General features: G+C 46.8%; 1 protein-coding gene across 4 annotated transcripts in view; it reads right to left on the bottom strand.

Moving 5' to 3' along the window:
* The window catches only part of RNFT2 (ring finger protein, transmembrane 2), a 60506-nt gene that overhangs the window by 8065 nt on the left and 32406 nt on the right, over positions 1-20035 (bottom strand). For 3 of the 4 annotated variants that reach the window (XM_067700709.1, XM_067700708.1, XM_067700707.1), the window contains one exon: positions 796-945. In XM_067700709.1, the coding sequence (XP_067556810.1) occupies positions 796-945 (150 nt within the window). Of the gene's footprint in view, positions 1-795; positions 946-20035 lie in introns of those variants that run through there. The other variant, XR_010933319.1, reaches the window with a different exon arrangement.

The following is a 20035-nucleotide window of genomic DNA, read 5'->3' as shown; positions in this document are numbered from 1 at the left end:
GGAAAACCTGATTTGTACTAATGATGAGAAGAGAAGCACTGCATACTGATTTGCAGAGCTGAGGGCATGCAATTTAAGAGGAACAGAGAACAAATTCTGTAGCAGTGTTGTCGGTGGGTTGAGAGATCCAGACTTGGACGCTTGTTCTGTGATCACTAGCTGAGTGATGCTGGGCAAGTGACTTCTCTCTGAGCCTCAGTACCCTCGCCCATAATCTAGGAGTGATAATGGTATGTATTTTGAAGGGTTGCTGTGAAGAGGACAACATGAAATGATGGCATATGGTGAGGTTCATGGGCAAGAAATTAGGATGGCTGTAACCATAAAAATGAGTGAAGTACTGATATGTGCTGTGACGTGGAGGAACCTTAGAAATGACGCTAAGTGAAAGAAGCCAGACACCAAAGGTTCCATAGTGAATGATTCCATTTATATGAAATGTCCAGAAAAGCTAAATCCATAGGGTCTTCAGAAAGAAGACTAGTGGTGGCCAGGCACTGGTGGAGGAATGAAGAGTGATTGCTTCATGGGTACAGTTTCTTTTTGGGGTGATGAACGTGTCTTGGAACTAGACAGAGGTGGCAGTGGCACAACACTGAGAATCTGCTAAATGCCACTGAATTGTTCACTGTAAAATGGTTAGTGGTTAATTTTGCGTTGTGTGAATTTAATTTTTCAATTAAACAAAGAGATGAGGGTGTTATTCCAGGCTCCCCACTTGCCCTCGCTGCCAGGCCCAGCTAGTGAATGGGTCTTCCTCAGGCCAGCCCTCCAGCCTCCCCCAGGCCACCTCACCTTGCAGAGGCTGTAGAGAACGATCAGGACCCCTCCGAGGAAGTAGCTGTTGGAGGCATCGTCACCCATGATGTATTTATACCACAGCTGGATGGGAACGAGTGATCGGAACAGCTGGCTCAACTCCTCGATGACCAGATAGAACTTTCCCTGCAACCACACAGAAAGCATCAATTATGATTAGCAGTAAAGACCCAAAGGACCCAGCTGGGGGGCCCCCCAGCCCGGGGAGTAATGACATTCCAGGTCACAGGCAGCCCATTAATCAGCTTTGTAAAGCACTCAGGCCTGCTTCTAATGGGCCTGCAATGTGGCCGGGGAAACACGGCCCCTGCCCGCTGCCCTCGCCCGCTGCCCACCAGCCCAGTAGATCAACACTCTGGGGATCGCATCTCAGGGAGGGAGAAACTGGACACCTTTGGCCGAGGGTTGGAGTGTGGGTCACTCCCTGGTGCCTGCTGTGGCTTTGGGGGCTCAAAGCCAATCATGGGGGCACAGTCCCTGGCCCTGCACTCGGATCACTGTCATCTCTAGGGGGCTGACCCAGGCATCGAGGGCGACTGCCCTCAGCGGCGTGGGCAGGGCGGACCACAGGATGCAGGAAGGACAGGCAGAGAAGAGGAGAGGGGGGAAGACGTGTTCTCGTTCCCAGCTGCCCCACCTACTGTCTCCAAGGAGGCAGGATCATATCTGGTGAAAGAACGTGGACTTGGGTTCTCAGACCTGGGGGACTCAGCACCTTATCCTGCTGCACGTTCGTGAGCCTCACTGTGCTCATCTACAGAATGGGAATCACAACCGCTACCTTCTAGGGTGGCTCTGAAGGTTAAAGGAAATAAACAGGAAAAGCATCTAGCGTTCTCTTTCTCTTCCTCTTTTGGCTTTTATTCAAGTCCCTCAAGCTTTCTGGGGCCTGTGCTATAAAATGGAGAAGAAAATAACCCACCCTGTCGTGTCTAATAAAGTTAAACAGACACCTGCTTAGGACTCAGTAATTCCACTCCCAGGTGTGCACCTGAGAGAAATGAAAACATATGTCCATCTGCAGGCGAATGTTCACAGCACCTTTATTCATAATATCTTCAAACTGGAAACAGCCCAAATGTCCATCAATGGAAGAATGGATAAACAAATTGTGGTATATTTATATAATAGGACATTACTCAGCAATAAAAAGGGAACAAATGTTTGCAATACACAGCAACATGAATGAATCTCAAACATTCTCTCCTGTCAAAGGAGACAGATACAAAAGAGTACATAGTGGGTAATTCTGATTAATATGAAGTCCTAGAATAGGTAACATAAAACTGCACTGAAGACTTCCCTGGTGGTGCAGTGGTTAAGAATCTGCCTGCCAATGCAGGGGACACGGGTTCGAGCCCTGGCCCGGAATGGTCCCACATGCCACGGAGCAACTAACCTGTGTGCCACAACTACTGAGCCTGCGCTCTAGAGCCCACGAGCCACAACTACTGGGCCTGCGTGCCACAACTACTGAAGCCCGTGCGCCTAGAGCCCGTGCTCCACAACAAGAGAAGCCACGGCAATGAGAAACCTGCGCACCGCAACGAAGAGTAGCCCCTGCTCGCCCCAACTAGAGAAAGCCCACGCGCAGCAACGAAGATCCAACGCAGCCAAAAATAAAGTTAAAAAAATAAACTGCACTGATGGAAATAAGATCAGTGGTTGTCTGAGGAATGACTGCAAGGGGGCGTCAAGGAATTTTGGGGGATGAAAGAAACTGTAGATTGTATATGTAAATTTTGTATTTTATATAGTGATGGGGGTGGTGGTTACACGTAGGTATACATTTGCCAAAACTCACTGAAACGTGTGCTTCAAATCTATGCATTTTCTTGTACAGATATACAATGTTATACACCTCAATAAAGTTGATTGAAACAAATAAACAAACATAGAAACAAATAGTACCGCCCCAAGCATACACAGCCTTAAAGATGTGAATAATCTTGGCTCCAGCAATTCTACTTCTAGGAATTTATCCTAATAATCAGGGATATGTGCTAATAGATATGCCAGTAGGAATGGCCACTGCAGCATTCTCTGAAACAGTACAAACAAAAACACGTAACAACTAAATGTGCAAAAAGAGGGTCTGGTTATGGTAGGGATCGATGATGCAAAGCCATACAGCCAATCAAATATCATCCTGAAAAGGAGTGACTTTGCAGTGAAGAGATCCACTACATACTGCCTTAACCAAGTGATCAAGGTTAACATCCCCAGTAATAAGTCATATTGAAGCCTAAACCCCTGATAAGATGCCCTGGGAACAATACAGCATCATCCTGTGTATTCTGGTCAAAAACTTACAAGCTCAATTGAATCATAAAAAACAAGACAAAGCCAAACTAAGGAACATTCTACAAAATAACTGCCCAGCATTCTTCAAAAGTGTGAAGGTCATGAAAGACAAAGAAAAGACCAAGGAATTGTTACGTTAGAGAGGACTAAGGAGACATGACAAATAAATGCAACGTGGGATCTTAGATTCGATCCTAGACCAGGAAAAAGACATTTGTGGAACAACTGGCAAAATGTGATAAGGTCTGTAGTTTAGTTAATAATAACGGTACCAATGTGAATTTCCTGGCTTTGCTAATTGCACTATGGTTCTATTAGATGTTAATATTAGGGGAAGTTGGGTGATGGATATATGGGAACTCTCTGTATTATTTTTGCAACTTTTCTCTAAGTCTAAAATTATTTCAAAAGAAAAAGTTAGAAAAGAAATCATCCTGGTGAAGGATATCTATTAATTCAGGGAAGTGCTCATATTATAGTTCCAAGTGGAAAAGATACAGAATGCAGAGACTACTCGTTTTCGTTGTGGTTTTCTGCCTTTTCCTTTTTTTTTTTTTTTTTGTGCTGAGCATAGTGCTTAAACTAGAGGGAGAAAAAAGTTATAAAAATGCATTGTGGGGCTTCCCTGGTGACGCAGTGATTGGGAGTCTGCCTGCCAATGCAGGGGACGCGGGTTTGAGCCCTGGCCCGGGAAGGTCCCACATGCCGCGGAGCAACTGGGCCCGTGCGCCACAACTACTGAGCCTGCACTCAAGAGCCCGCAAGCCACAACTACTGAGCCCACGTGCCACAGCTACTGAGGCCTGCGTGCCTGGAGCCCGTGCTCCGCAGCAGGAGAGGCCGCCGCAATGAGCAGCCTGCGCACCGCAGTGAAGAGTAGCCCCCACTCGCCGCAACTGGAGAGAGCTCACGTGCAGCAACGAAGACCAAACGCAGCCAAAAAAAAAAAAACCCAAATAAATAAATTTATAAAACAAAAAAAAGTGTCGTGTATCCATCAAATGGATGATATACAGAATGTGGACAGAGACTTTATATCTACCCCATTATATTCTGTCTTGATGGGCTAAGCACAGGTCGCTTGGAAGAGGACTCATTGAGGCAGATGTATCCACATCTTCTAAGGACCAAGGAAAGGCATCCAGTCATCCACTCACCCCAGTATCTGACCTTGCAGAACCGGAATGTCACCCGAGACCTGCTGAATCAGAATCTGCAATTTAACAAGGTTCCCAGGTGATGTGTGTGCACGTTCAAGTTTGAGGAGCACTATTTCAATGGATAAGTGGAACAAGGGCAGTGAAGTAATATGGGCAGGATGAGGAAAGAAAGGTATTCCAGCAGCCCAGAGGTGATGGAAAGGATGGTCAATCTTTGGCCATCTTGCTGGGCAGCCTCCTGCTTTGTCCTCCTGGCCTCATGGTGGTTGAGGCCATGACCACCTCATGAAAGGTCCTATGTCCCTGTGTCTCTTGAAACCCCTGCATGCTGGCATCTGGTTGACTCTGGAGACAGACCCTGCTGTCCCCTCTCAGGCTAATCTTGCACAACCAGCCTGGCTTGGTGGTTAAGAGTGTAGCTCGGGAACCAGACAGGCTGGTGTCAGATCCTGTTGCCAACCACCTTGCTATTACTGATCCTTGGTCACTGTCTTTGGATCCCCCAGTTCTCAGGCTCCACTAGCTGCAGGCTGGTCTCCTGGTCCAGACCCCAAGCTTCCCACTCACCTAACACGTGGGTCTGGAACAGAGGTCAGCAATCTTCTGCAAAGGGCCAGATAGTGAATACTTTGGCTTTGAGGTCATACAGCCTCTGTCACCACCATTCCCCTCAGCTATCGACAGTAGGGAAACATATAGGCATGGCTGTGTTCCAATAAAACTTTACTTACAAACACAGATGCTGCGAGGCATATTTGATCTGCAGCTTGCGGTTTAACAACCCCTGGTCTATAACATCAGAACCTAGATAAGTCAAGTCATGATGGGGACTCCAATACATCCCCAGAATTTCAGAGAAGGCTCAGGGACCAGCCTCTTGGCCCTTCTTTCAGGTGCTCTGCTATGTAGACCAAGCTCTTCCTCTGTAGATGGACTAGTAGTCCCCTACTCTTTGCCGAGCTAACACCTGTTCATCTTCTGGGTCTCAGCTAACTGTCACCTCCTACAAGAAGCCTTCCCCAACTCCTTAATTAAATTAAGGGCTCCTGTTACACCCTTTAAATCACCTTAGAGCACTTCTCACAATATTAAAAAAAGTACTTCAGTATCTCTCTCTCCCACTGGACCGTAAGCCCCATTAGCATGAAGATAATTTGGTTCCTGGTCATATTCCCAGCACGCAGCACACAGCAGGTGCTTATTTAAGAGCTAGAGACCTCAGAAGCCTAAGATTTTCCACCCTTATTACTCGGGTCAACATCTAGAGTTTGCTGATGGAGAAGGAGAGTTGGAACATGGAAGAGAGTACTTCTCTTCATAGGCAAGCCCTGATGTCACAGAAGATAAAATAAAGGGAGAGAGGTCTAAAGGCAGCAATTAGCTGCTGGGGGGCCGGCCACTTGGAGAGGAGGTAAAACCACTGGGGAAAACCGGGCATATCCCAGTGAAACCATCTCTCTCTAATTAAGCAGTTTTATAATTCCAGGTTGCTTAAGCAGGTTATTTCTGACGACCACCGAACGGAACATGTGGTTTCTCCGGGGTGTCAGACAACAAGGAAAGCGATCAGATTATGACCTGTCTGCCCTCCCTGCCACCCGTAAAAGGGGAACAGTAGCAATTGCTGCAGAACTTAGGCACAGAGAGCTCGCTGCTGGGATTCTGATAAAGGGGGTTGGGAGCAGTCAAGGAGGGGAAGGCAGGTTCTGTTCTGACTTTTACTGTGAGGATGGGGGAGGGACCAAAAGTGAAGTGGGAAGCAAGGAAACGACAGAGGGCTGACTGGAAGGGAGTGGGAAATGATGGCGAGCAGGATGCTGAAAGCCGAAGAAAGGAACAGGTTAGGAGACTTTCGAAGAACGCACCTACCTGGGAAAGGTGATGTGAAGGATCATGGGGATGAAGAGGAAGGGGAGGGAGACATAATCAGAGCTGTTAGCAGCGTAAATGTACAAAGGTATAAAGAATGGATAAACAGGGATAAAAGTTTTTTTCTGCATCAAAATTAATAATAAATATTTATATGGCTTTACCTGTTTATAAATCTCTTTCATACACATTTTCTCACCTACAGAAGTAGGACAGCACAGCAGTTAAGGGCATGGGAATTGGGCCTCCAAAGTCAAATCCGCTACCTACTAAATTGGTTGATTTTGGACAACAATTTAACTTCTCAGAGCCTCAGTTTCCTCATCTGTAAATGGGGTTGAAAACACATACACACACACACACACACACACAGAGACACACACACATACACACACACACAGTGGTGTGCTGGCAAATCAGTTCTCCAGAAAACAACCAAAAAAAAAAATGGCCCTGATATGTGTGCTTCCAATTTCTGAGGTCTAAGTACTCCCACAGGGCCAATTTCAAGCTTCCTAGGGTTTTAACGACTGCTTGCAAATTTCCTGAAAATGTAACCATTGGCTTTCACAAGCCCACACAAACTTGCTCCAACAGGCCAAGGTGATTGTGAGGATTGAGTGAGCAAATGCACCTAAAACATAGGTACCCAGGAAGGGCCCAGGGCATGATAAGAGCTAGTAAAGAACCTCATGATGATCTGGGGATGTGGGCATTATTACTGTCACTCACGTTCTTTTAGAGACAGGACACCTCAGGTTCAAAAGAACTAAGGAATGAACGAGAATGAGGCAGAGGTGCTATCTGGGACTCCCAGGCCCAGGCTGCATGAGACCTGGCAGCTGTCACTGCCTCCTTCTTGCTTGCCCTTCCTCCCCTTCCTTCCTCCTTTCTCACGTTGTGAGAAACCCAAGGGACAAGGGGAGACCACGTGCAGAGGCCAGGTGCAGAGGGAGAGGTTCTGAGCAACACTACACAGGGGAGAAGCAAGGAACCCAGCCAACAGGGAGAACCGAGGCCCCAGATATAGGACCTGAGCAAGTCTTCCCACCCATGTCAGCTGAGGCATTAGACCTGGGAGTAAAAAAGTCATTGTGGATGGTCCAGCCTCAGTGGACATCACATGGAGACCAGCTGTCCCCAGTGTACCCTGGCTGAACTCCTGACCCACAGAATCATGGGAAATAATAAAATGGTGGCTGTTTTAAGCCAAAAGAAAGAAAAAAAGAGAAAAATGAACTAAAGTACTCATCTAAGGAGGTGATGGTGATGTTTGCCAGTGCTTCTTAAGGCTGGCTTGTTGGGTCAGCACTCCAAGATTCTGTGCCAAAAAGCCAGCCACACTGCCATGAGGAGAGCGATATCTGTGCTTCTTTCTAGAATGTTCTTTGAAGAACACAAATCTGATCATTGCGGACCCCTGCTTATTACCCTAGGCCAGGGGGCCTTTGGGAGGTAATCAGGTTATAAGGGTGGAGCCCACATGAATGGGATTAGTGCCCTTATAAGAAGAGACATGAGAGCATCCTCCCTCCTTCCATGTCTGTCTGTCTGTCTGTCTCTCCCAAACCCCTGCAATCATTCTTGACTCTCCTTTCTCTCAGAACCAACATCCAATTCATCTACAAATTCTGCTGGAAACAGCTCCCTAACAACTTCTGTTGTTGTCCCCCTGTGATTTATTCCTGACACGGTATCCAAAATGAGCTTCTCAAAATACAAGGCAGAACAAATCATCCCAGGGCTCAAACCTGCCAATGTCTTCTATCTCCCTCAGAGTGACATCTGAAACTCTCACCCTATCTTCCAGATCCTATAAGATCTGCCCCCTGCCCACATGTCTGATGTGCCTGATTCTCAAAAAAACAAACAAACAAACAAAAAAACCAAGCACAGTTCTACCTCAGGGTCTTTGCACTTGCTCCTCCCTCTTCCTGGAGCACTCTTCCTCCTGATGTCTGCCAGCTGGCTCCCTCGCTTCCCTTGGGTCTTGGCACGCATGTCATCTCATCAGGAAGGATCACTGAACAATGTACATAAAATAGCACCTCTGCACTTCCTACTTCCCCCCATCCTCCCCATCCTCTGTATTCAGCTTTCATTTTTCTTTTTTGCACTCACCCCCAACACGGACTATATTTCTTTGTTATGCTCCTGAAATACAGGGGCTCTGTGTCTTTTTGGCATTACCATTTCTGTTTGCAGAATCTAGGGAGTGCTTGGCACCAACCAGGGTGCTCAGCCGAGTGAATAAGTGGGCCTCAGTGTCTTCATCTATAGACTTCAGGTAATAATAGTATGTCCCTCAAAGAGTTTTGATGTTAATAACAGCAAATACATACACTGAAGGCTTATTACTTGCCAAGTGCTGTTCTAAGCACTTTGTATTAATTTAACCCTCACAACAACCTATGAGATAGGAGCTATCATCATCCCCATTTTACAGAAGAGTAAACTGAGGCACAGGGAGGTTAAGTCACTTGCTCAAAGTCACACAGCTGGTAGGTGGCAGAGATAGAATTTGAATCCAGGCAGGCTGGTTCCAGAGGCCACTTTATAAATCCTCTCTCATCAGAGAAATAACGTGTAAAGATCTTAAAACAAGGTGTGACAATGTTCATTGCAGCACTATTTTTTTTTTTATTGCAGCACTATTTACAATAGCCAGGACATGGAAGCAACCTAAGTGTCTGTCGACAGATGAATGGATAAAGAAGATGTGGCACATATATACAATGGAATATTACTCAGCCATAAAAAGAAATGAAATTGAGTTATTTGTAGTGAGGTGGATGGATCTAGAGTCTGTCATACAGAGTGAAATAAGTCAGAAAGAGAAAAACAAATACCGTATGCTAACACATATATATGGAATCTAAAAAAACAAAACAAACAAACAAAAAAAGGGTTCTGAAGAACCTAGGGGCAGGACAAGAATAAAGACGCAGACGTAGAGAATGGACTTGAGGATGGGGGAGGGGGAAGGGTAAGCTGGGACGAAATGAGAGTGACATTGACATATGTACACTACCAAATGTAAAACAGATAGCTAGTGGGAAGGGGCCGCACAGCACAGGGAGACTAGATCAGTGCTTTGTGACCACCTAGAGGGGTGGGATAAGGAGGGTGGGAGGGAGACTCAATAGGGAGGGGATATGGGGATATATGTATACATATAGCTGATTCACTTTGTTATACAGCAGAAACTAACACAACAATGTAAAGCAATTATACTCCAATAAAGATGTTAAAAAATAAATAAATAAAAAATAAAGAAAAGGAGAAAGAAAAAACAAGGTGTGACATACCATACTATTAAATGTTGGCTATTATTATTATCACTACTACTTGCTGCCTGTTAAAGGAAGCTCATTTTGGACTAAGGGCTAAGGAGAGATAAGTCATAGCCATCCTGGGTGCTGACTGTCCCATAAGGTAAGTCTCTTGGGTGGGTCTGATGTGTGGATGGCTGGTGATGTTTGCCAGTGCTTCTTAAGGCTGGCTTGTTGGGTTAGCACTCCAAGACCCTGTGCCAAAAAGCCAGCCGCACTGCCACGAGGAGAGCGATACCTGTGCTTCTTTCTAGAATGTTCTTTGAAGAATACAAATCTGATCATTGCGGACCCCTGCTTATAACCCTCCCTGGCTCCCCACTACCCCCAGGACAAAGGCTAAACTACTCACCAAGCCCTCTCGACCTGGCCGTCTACAGTGGAGCCATAGGGCACTATGGAGGCTCCATGCATTTGCCACATTCTGGGGAAAATTCGTCACCTTGATCGTGACTACTACATAGGGATACTGTAAGCATCCAACTAAATCAGCATTTCTCCAAGTGTGGTCCAGGACCCTGAGGGTCCCCAAAACCCTTCCAGAAGGTCTGTGAAGTCAAAACTATTTTCATCATAATTCTCAGACATTAACTGACATTTTTATTCTCTACCAAGTATACAGTTGAGTTTTTCCTGAGGCTATATGACATGATTTGCAACAAATGAGAATGCAAGTATCTTCTATCAAGCCAGATATTAATTTATGAAAATGTAAAAACAAGTCCCTTTTCTCATTAATTAAAAAATAGTTATGTCTCTTTAAAATGTTATTTATTTTAACACATAATGGGTTGATTATTATTTTAAGTTAATTAGTGAGTACTGTAAAAAGTTCTTGGTTTTAATTTCAATTGTGGTGAATTGATTTTAATTTCTATTATGGTTACAAGGGTCATAGCAATAACCCACGTAAGCAAGTTCTTTAGGGTCTTCAATGCTTTCTAAAAGTGTAAAGAGGCCCTAAGTCTAAAATGTTTGCGAATCCCTGAGAAGCATGTGGAATAGAGTAAGTATTCAATAATTTTGACTATTATTATTTTTAAGAAAGCTTTTTTTTTTTTTCTTTTTTTGCGGTACGCGGGCCTCTCACTGTTGTAGCCTATCCCGTTGCGGAGCACAGGCTCCGGACACGCAGGCTCAGCAGCCACGGCTCACGAGCCCAGCTGCTCCGCAGCACGTGGGATCATTCCCGGACCGGGGCACCAACCCGTGTCCCCTGCATCAGCAGGCGGACTCTCAACCACTGTGCCACCAGGGAAGCCCGAAAGCATTTTATTTTTAAAAATTTATTTTTATTTTAAAAAATTTTTATTTTGTGTTGAAGCATAGTTGATTAACAATGTTGTGTTAATTTCAGGTGTATAGTTTCAGGTGTATAGTAAAGTGATTCAGTTATACATATATATGTATCTATTTTTTTAAATTCTTTTCCCATTTAGGTTATTACAGAATATCAAGCAGTGTTCTGTGCTACTCAGTAGGTCCTTGTTGGTTATCTATTTTATATTATTATTATTATCTATTTCTTTGATAGGCTGTGAGCTTCATGAATGCAGAGAACCATATCCTGTTCACCATCTTTCCCCTATGCTTAGTCAGGGTGTGTCCCTAGTTGCTGTCAGCTTACATTCTTTCTCTCCTTCTTCCTTAGCACTAGAGTCCTCAATATTTTAGCTGGATGATATCTTAAACAAAGACTACATCTCCCAGCTTCTCTTGCAACCAGGTGCCATTCTAGTGGCACTTCAGTGGCACTAAGCTATAGTAGAAGTGTCATGTGACAACTTCAGAGAAACTTTCACCTTATTCTTCCCCCATCCTCCTTCCTGCTATCTGGAACTTAGATGTGATGGCTAGTGCTCTAGCTGCCATCTTGGACTATGAGGAGGAGTCCCACACCCTAGGATTGGTGAAGTAGTAACCTGGAAGGTGTCACACTACCAGGTTTGGACTGCTTACCTTTGGACTTTACATGGGAAGAAATAAACCCTTCTTAAATTTAAGCTATTATTATTTTTGCTGTTACTGGCTTATCCCAATTCTAACTAATACAAAGGATTTGGCACTGAGTAGGTGATCAAAAAATGTTTTTTGAGTGAATGAATGAACAAATGAACAGGTGGGCTAAATGACCTTGTAGTTCAAATAGCTAGGTTTTCCACAGGTGTGGCTCATAGAGAACCCTGATGCCAAAGGTGCTAGGAAGCAAGGGTCAGTGTATAAGGAAGGGTTTATAAAAAAGATGAGGCTAGGAGAGAGGAAAAGGGGCTGTCTAGTGACTGCTGGGTTCAGCACAGAGCACCATGAGAAAGGCATGCAGTGTAGAAGAAAGGACGATGACTTGGCTCTTACTATGTGCTAGGCACCTACTCTCTGCACAATACTGTGAGGTAGGTGCTATTAATGCTCCCATTTCACAGATAAGGAAAGAGAGGAGAGGATAGCCCCAGGGGACACAGCTAATAGAAAGTTCTGTACACCTCTACCTGGTAGGAAAGATGGCCACTAGTAGCCCCAAGCCAACACTCTCACAGCTTAACTCCAACGGGGGGGGGGGGGGGGGGGGGCTTGTTTCTCCCGGGGGAGGGGGGGCGGGGGGGCATTTGCCAACCAGGACAGCGAGCCTTGGATGGATTGGTCAGATGGGGCAGGGGGTGGGCGGGGCGCCGTGACTGACAGCCGCATCAGGAGAGGGAGAGGCGGTTCCCCACAGAGAGGGGGTGTCAGGAAAAGAGGCCAGAAAGCTTCTCCGAGTTAAGGCTAGCACTGGGCCAAAGGGACTCCTCATTGCAGAGCCCTCCCCTAATGTGGGGAAAATAAGCAGGAACTGCGTCCAGCCTCCCGGGTGCTTTCCCTCATTTGCTTTTCTTGCCCTGGACCGCTGGTTAGCTCCCGGCCGCCACAGGGGACAGGGCCACGCTTCCGAAATGGGCGGGCTGGGCCCGCGCAAAGAGCTGAAAACAAAGACTTCTTTTCTTGGGAAGGCGGCCTGCAGGTCTGTTATGACTGCAGGCTGCACGGGGGACCGCGGCTGAAAGAGCTCTTCAGAACAGAACAGCCGCAACATCGACCCGCTGAGGAGCAGGCGGGCCCGTCTAGGACTTCTCAGACTTGAGAAGGCTTGGCGGGTGGGGAAGAGCTTGGTAACTGACCTCAGAACAACGGCCAGGAGTGCTGGGGGCAACAGGTGTTGAGGGCACTGGGACTAGAAGAAAGGCTAGAGAGAAATGCAGGGGGTGGGGGAGGAGAGGGACACCAGAGAGGAACTAGGGGATGTGGGCAAAAGAAGAGAGGGGAGAAATGACAGAGCTAGAGGACAGAAGGAAAAGGGCACCCAGGAGTGAGAGACCAGGCAAAGAGGGGGCCAAGGAGGAGAAAGTAATCTCATTATTAAGCACCTACCATGGGCCAGGAATTGTGCATCAAATGCTCCCCTGGTGGGGTAGTTATGACCCAGTCCCATTTCTCAGATGAGAAAGCTCAACATAGGCACAGGAGGCAGGAATAAATCGTGGGAGACTGAGCTAATGAGATAAGTACAAGGGGAAAGAGACAAGAAACTAGCAGCAAAAGAGAAGAACTAGGGCCAGTTAACAGGTGAGAAAACAGGCTCTAAGAGGTTGCCCAAGTGCTAGACAGGGGTAGAGCCAGGTTTAAATCCAGTTGGACTTCCTATCTCGCGCCATTTCGTGCTTTGAGTGCTATGAGGAGCGAAGAAAAGGAGACTCTAGGAGGAGTTAAAGTGAGACGTGGGGAGAGAGAAAGAAAAGATACAAGGTGTGTGGGAGGGTGGAGAATTGAAGAGGGAGGATAAGATTCAGGATAATGGGCACCTTGGCAGGGGTACTGACCAGAGGGGAAACGAAGGAGCCTTTCGGGTGCTGGAAATGTTTTATATCTGTGCTGCCCAATACAGTACAGATAGTACTGTGGTAGTCACATGTGTCTATTGAGCACTTCAAATGTGGTTAAATCTGCACTGAGATGTACTGAAAGTATGGAATACACAGGAAATTTCTAAGTCTTAGAAAAACAACGAAAAGGTAAAATAGCTCATTAAAATTTTTTATATTGATGACATGTTTAAATGATAATAGTTTGGACATTCTGGGATAAATAAAATATATTATTAGAATTAATGTTACTTGTTCCTTTTTGCTTGCTTAATGTGACTACTTGAAAACTGTAAATTGCTTATGTGGCTCGTATTATATTTCTATTGGAGAGCGCTGGTGATATCGACACATATGGATATACATGTACATATTTTACATATGTATACATACATATGTAAAAACTCATCGAGCTTGTATACTTATAATTAGATCACTTTACAATATGCAATTTATGCCTCAATAAATAAAAAAGGAAAGAAGAGTGAGCCAGGTTGGGTACAGGCTGAGAGCGCGGCAGGTGGGGGGCGGGGTCGGAGGGGGCGGGGCCAGAGGCAGGCGGCCGCACGTTACCTGGCAACGGGCACTGCAGGTGACGTCACCAGCCAGCGGCCCGTCAGTCCCTCTCCGGGTTGGGCGGGCGGGCCGGGCCTCCTGCCTCCTCCTCCCCCTGGCCCCGATGAGATCACCGCAACGGGCGGCAGGCTGTCCCCGCGCTACCAACAAATCGACTCCTCGGCGAAAGCCAGCATCTCATGATCTCATGGTCCCCCGGGACGGCGCCGGGCGATGAGGTCACAGCCCCGCGACCCGGGCCCGCCCGGGTCTGCGCACCGGCTCCGGGCCGGGACCTCTGGGCGCCCAGCATCACTACCAAGCAAGCCCCCAGCCCCCGGCTCTTCAGCCTTCAGGGACAAAGGAGGTGGCTGTTTGCGAAGGGCAAAGCTGCCCTCTCCACTCTTTTGCTGCATCTTGCCCCGCCCACTTTATTTGAACATTTCACCCCTTAGGCCACGTGTCTATCAGGGAGTGACTGCACCAGCTCTCCGGGACTTGAGGTCAGGCGCAGTGCGAGGCGATTTGCACGCATGATTTCACAGCCGCCCAGTGAAAGAAGTTCTATTCTTAGCTGTCTGACAGTCTAGGGAACTGAAGGCTCAGAGGGGTAAAGGCCCTGCCCCAGGTTACCCAGCTAGGAAAGGGTGGCTCTCCCTTTCTTCTCCCTTGCTGCACCCCAAACCTCTGCTCCTTTGTCCCAGTTCCTCCTTGCTCTGGTGGGAACAGTGATCATGGCCACGCTTGCTAGGTGTCCATGATGTGCTGGGCACTTTATATTAAAAGTCACTGTTGCACATGCCAAACCCACAGGAGAGGTATATTATGGACTAGTTTGTGGATGAGAACCAGAAGGCTTCGTCAGAGGGGTGAAATGACTTGTGGCAGAGCTGGGGTTGGATTCTACAGCACCGTCTTTGTATTACTGTATACCACATTCCCCAGCAAAAGATGAGCTTTCCTGTTGACAGTGGACAATATACCCTCTCACCTCTCTCCCTCCCTCCTGGGGTCAGCCATCAAAGGAAGTCAAAGAGGGGCCAGTGAGACCCTCTTAGAGGGCGTCCCAACTCCTTTGCCGGCAGCACGTTTTCCATCACCTACTGCTCAGTAACATAGCACCTCATTCAATCTCCAGCAATATTCACTGCCCAGGTCAACAGGGAGGGAGGGAGATGACATTTACCGAGTGGCTGAGCCAGGCACTGAGTCACGGCCATTACCAAGAGCAGAGCTGTGAGAGGGTCATTTCCAGCTTCATTCTGCAGATGACAAAACTGAATTTGTTTGTTTTTTGAGTGAAGTTTTATTTTACCATTATTTTTTGGCCGTGCCGCACTGCTTGCAGGATCTTAGTTCCCCAGCCAGGGATCGAACCTGTGGCCCCTGCAGTGGAAGTGCAAAGTCCTAACCACTGGACTGCCATGGAATTCCCCTGAATTTATTTTAACTAAAGGCAGATAGATGGCAAGGAAGTACAAGTTTCAGCTCCAATATCATCTCCACAGAGAAAGGCCTTCCCATCTTCCTAAACGGGTCCTCCATGAATTCTGTGTTTATTTTATTCTTAGTGCTTATTACACTTTGTAGCTTTATGTTTGTGTGTTTGTTTAATGGTGATCTCCCCAACTCAATGAAAGCAGGGACCCTGTCTGTTTCATCCACCACTGCATCCCCACACCTGTGTAGTGCCTGTCATACAACAGACACTCAAGAAATGTTTTTAGAGTGGGTGCAAAGAACTATTAGCTCAGACTGGTGGGTAGTGCTGATATTCAAACCAAGGCTCATTTGAGCATAAGGCGTGGGCTTATTTTGTACTTTCTAGGAAGTCCAAGCCTCTTTGTACATGTGCTTTATTCACAGCAAAGTCCCTTTGGTGCTCACTCACAGCCTATTAATTGTAAGTTTACTCACGGTACTGACAAGCTTGATGTTCTGGTTTCCCAGCCAGCAGTGTCCTTGCTTGGTAACAGAGAGGAGAGGGCAGGAGGAGGAAGTTGGTAGGAAATCAGGTGTGGAAGGGAGGAAGTTATACATGCTTATGCCTGCTCGGATCTTTACTAATAGCTCAGCAAGGAAGGAGACATAAAAACTACAGAAAAGCAGACACAAGGAAAATGAGGGAGTGGTAACCACAAAACTCTGTGGTTTCTTATGTGCGAAGGGAGGAAAGGAGATGGATGGAACCCAGGGGGTAGGCACAGGGAGTTTCTAAGCCACAATTAATTTTCTGTTTTTTAAGCTGGATACATGAGTACTTATTGTTTACAGACACAGAACACATTGTTTCTTGTTATAAGAAAGAAATACTATGCACTGTGTTCTTTCATAGAACGGAAGATATATTTGAAGTGTGATGCATGTAGTATATTGTTTAAGAGATCTGTAATACTGCTCTTCTAAGCCTTAGAATCTAAGGTACTTTAAGCTGCATGAATCTCTGTGTTCTAAAGGTGAGTAAGATGAAGGCCATTCACAGAGTAGGAAGGAAGCTTGTTTCCCATACAGAAAATGTATATGTTTCTTACAAGCTAGGTGAACGAAGTTTCGTACAGATTGTTCTTTCAATGTATGGAACTTGTACACAGGATTTGGAGTAGCCAGTGAAATGTCTGAAAAACCTGCAAACCTACTTTTTCCAGAGTTTAACTGAAAGCTGTATGAAACTGTGTTCAAAGCCCAAATAAGAGTGAAAGCCTTTCAGACTGCATGGAAAGGCTTGTTTCCCATTTAGTAAATGTATGTGTCTCTCATAAGCTAGACGAAAGGAGTCGTGCGTGCGTGTGTGTGTGTGTGTGTGTGTGTGTGCGTATACACTTTACACGTTATCTTAAAAAAAACCACAAGCAGAACATCTGCTTGCTTGCTTTTTAAACTGACTATAACAACCCCATAAGGCAGGGGGCAAATTAGTACCCCCAGTTTCCTAGAAGGTACAAAATAAACCCCAGCTTTATGCTCAAATGAACCTGGGTTTGCCCACTAGCCTGAACCACCAAATCTTGGGAGAAACTGAGGCTCGGTGTCAGAGAAGGTCGTCATTCTGCCTAAGGTCACAGAGCTAATAAGTGGCAGAGGTGGGATTTGAATCCAGGTCTGTCCGATGTCAGCATGGATGCTCTTACCCACCACTACATCCTACCTTCTGATAACTAGAGACTTGTTATTAAAGACCAGAGCCGGTGAAAACACCTGCTACCTTCTCCCTCCGACCTCCAATTTCCTACATTGGTCGTCTCTCTGCTCTTCTGGCTTCCATGCCAATGGCTGGGATTGGCCTCTGTGCTGTGGCCCCAGGGGCCAACTGACAGAGAGCCCTTGGGGCTGGGCTGAGGCCGCACAGGAGTCTCTAGGCTGTGAGGAGAAATCTGCCCCTCAACAGCAGCAGTCAGGCGCCCAACTTCATTGGCTCCGGTTCGCCTGATTTAAAGGCCTCCGCCCCATGAACAGGAAGGGGCCAGGCCACGTGTCCCAGCAACACGCATATCAGGAGCTTCCTTACAAACAGGGCCCTGCTCCTTGGGACCCAAGAGAGGCCTAATTATAAGGTGTTGATGATTAAGCCCGAAGTGGCCTGGGACCCTGTTAGCTGCAGAAAGGCGGCCTCTTCCCTCTGTCCCAGTCCCAGGTGGATGGATGTGCTTATCTGTCCCCATGTCAGCTATAATCTTAGGCACAAATGCTCTGGGCCACAACTTCCCAAGCCTGCCTACCTCCTAAAGCACTGGGGGTTGGGTGCATGGGGAGAGGGAGGCCACGATGGGCAGAAGGTGCCTCCTTCCTGGTGGTCTAGAGATCATGACAGGAACTAGATAGACACGGGACCCAACTGCAGGTCTGTCCCTTTTCTGGGAGGGTGATTTTGCCCAAGTTACAGCGCCTCTCTAGGCCTCGGTTTTCTATAAAGTGCGGGAGGTGGTGCAGGCTGAGTAATGGCTCCCCCGATATGCCCACATCCTAATCCCTAGAACCTGTGAATGTTACCTCGCATGGCAAAAGAAATTTTGTGCATGTGCAGATGTGATTTAGTTTTAAAGATTTTGAAAAGGGGAGGTTATCCTGGATTATCAGGGGTGGGGTGGGGGCAATGCCATTACAAAGGTTCTTATCTGGGAGGATGGAGGGTCAGAGAGAAGGAAGCAGAGGTTGGAGAGATGTGCTTTGAAGACAGAGGAAGGGGCCACAAGCCAAGGATCACAGGCAGCTTCCAGAAGCTGGAAGAGGCAAAGGAACAGATTCTCCCCTAGAGCCTCCAGACGTAACCAGCCCTACGGACACTTTGACTTTAGCCCCATGAGACTGAGTTTGGACTTCTAACCTCCAGAACTGTAAGAGAATAAATTGTGTTGTTTTAAGCCACTAAGTTTGTGGTAATTGTTACAGTAGCAAGAGGAAACTAATACACCCTATATTAGTTCCCATTGTCATGAGGATAGTGTCAGGACCAAATGGTCAGAGAATCTTAGTTTAAGGCCTCTCCCTGAAGGGTTGGATCTAGGGCAGGATGGGAGGAGGCCAGAAATCACGCTTGGGGCTGGGAGTGGCATCTGGTGCTGTGGTCCCCTACCGCCTCTCTGACTGCATCTCCTATGACCAGGACTGACGACCTAATTTGCAATGCTCGGTGGAAAATGAAAATGCTGGGCCCCTTGTTTTAAAAAAATGTTTAGAATTTCAAGACGGTGACAGCAGATCATTAAAACAAGTGTGGGGCCCTTCTGCACAGGTCGCACACCCACGAGTCTGGTCCTGCTCTGCATTCTGCTCCACCCGTACTGACTTGCTGCTCCTTGAACTCGCTATGCATTCTTCCACCTCAGGGCTTTTGCACGTGCTATTTCCCTTGCCCAGAATACCCTTCCCCAGATATCGGCATGGCATATTCTCTTGCTTCTTTCAAGTCTTTGCACGAATGTCACCTTCCCAGTGAGGCCTCCCTAGCTACCCTATCTAAAACAGCATCCGCCACCACGACACTCCTGGTTTTACTTTTCTCTACCCGATATATTGCTTATTTATTTCAGCCTTTTGTTTACGTAAGTCCCCTGAAAGCAGATAATGTGTTTATTCACTGCTATATACCTAGGACCTGGTACAGGGCCTGGCACAGAGTAGGTGCTCAAAAAAATACTGGTTCAACGAATGAATGGGTTGATGGATGGGTGTAAAGAGACTAGGATGGTGCTTGGCACGTAGTACGTGTGCTGTGATTGGCTTTTGCAATGACAATTCTTATCCTCATTTGTTCCTAGGTAATAACAGGGGTAGGGGTGGTGTCATGCCTTCCAGGGCCCCCTTTCCTCTGCTTACCTTGTATTTTCAGTAAATAATATATTGTGGCTACAGTGATAATAAATAGTAAATTACTGAGCTGCAGTGATTAGACGGCTTCATTCATAAGCATAATCTTGTTTACTCTTCACATCAGTATGATTACCATCCTCATTTTACAGATGAGGAAACTGAGGCTTAGAGATGTCTACTGACTCACCCAAGGTCCCATGGCTAATAAGTGGAGCAACTGAGATGGAGCCTGCTTGTTTGATTCCAAGTCCAGGAGACCCACTCAACTCACTGTGCACTCAGTTTGCCTTTGCAACATTCTCATTAACTAATTACTTAGTCAGTGTCTGTGTTTTTGAGTGCCTACTACATGCCAGACACCATACTAGGGAAAAAATGAAATGTACGGGAGACCTGGTCCCTGGTCTCACGAAGCTTGCAGTCTAGCTGGGGAGACAAGCCAGCAGTCACAACGGCACACGATGAATACGTGGGAGCACAAAGGTGGGTGGTCCAGGCCCACCTGGGGCCAGGGAGACAGTCTTCCCAGCAGAGGGAACAGCCACTGCAAAGGCCTGGAGGTGAGAGAACAGGAGCAATGATGGGGGTGGGGGGAGGGACCAAGAGAAGTTCAAAACATCTGGCAAGTGACGGATGGGATGTTAGGCTGGAGAGAGAGGCAAGGAACAGGCAGGTGTTGAAAAGGACTCCAGTGCGCTGAAACCATGGGGATGATTATGGTTCCCCCTCTTAAAATAAGAGCAGCCCTGGACACAGAAGGTGGCTGCAGGGAAGCCTCCGCCTCACCTAGCGTGGG

The sequence above is a fragment of the Pseudorca crassidens genome, chromosome 12 (assembly GCF_039906515.1).
Source record: "Pseudorca crassidens isolate mPseCra1 chromosome 12, mPseCra1.hap1, whole genome shotgun sequence".
Lineage (NCBI taxonomy): Eukaryota > Metazoa > Chordata > Mammalia > Artiodactyla > Delphinidae > Pseudorca > Pseudorca crassidens.
This window is presented reverse-complemented; position numbering and strand designations above follow the sequence as displayed.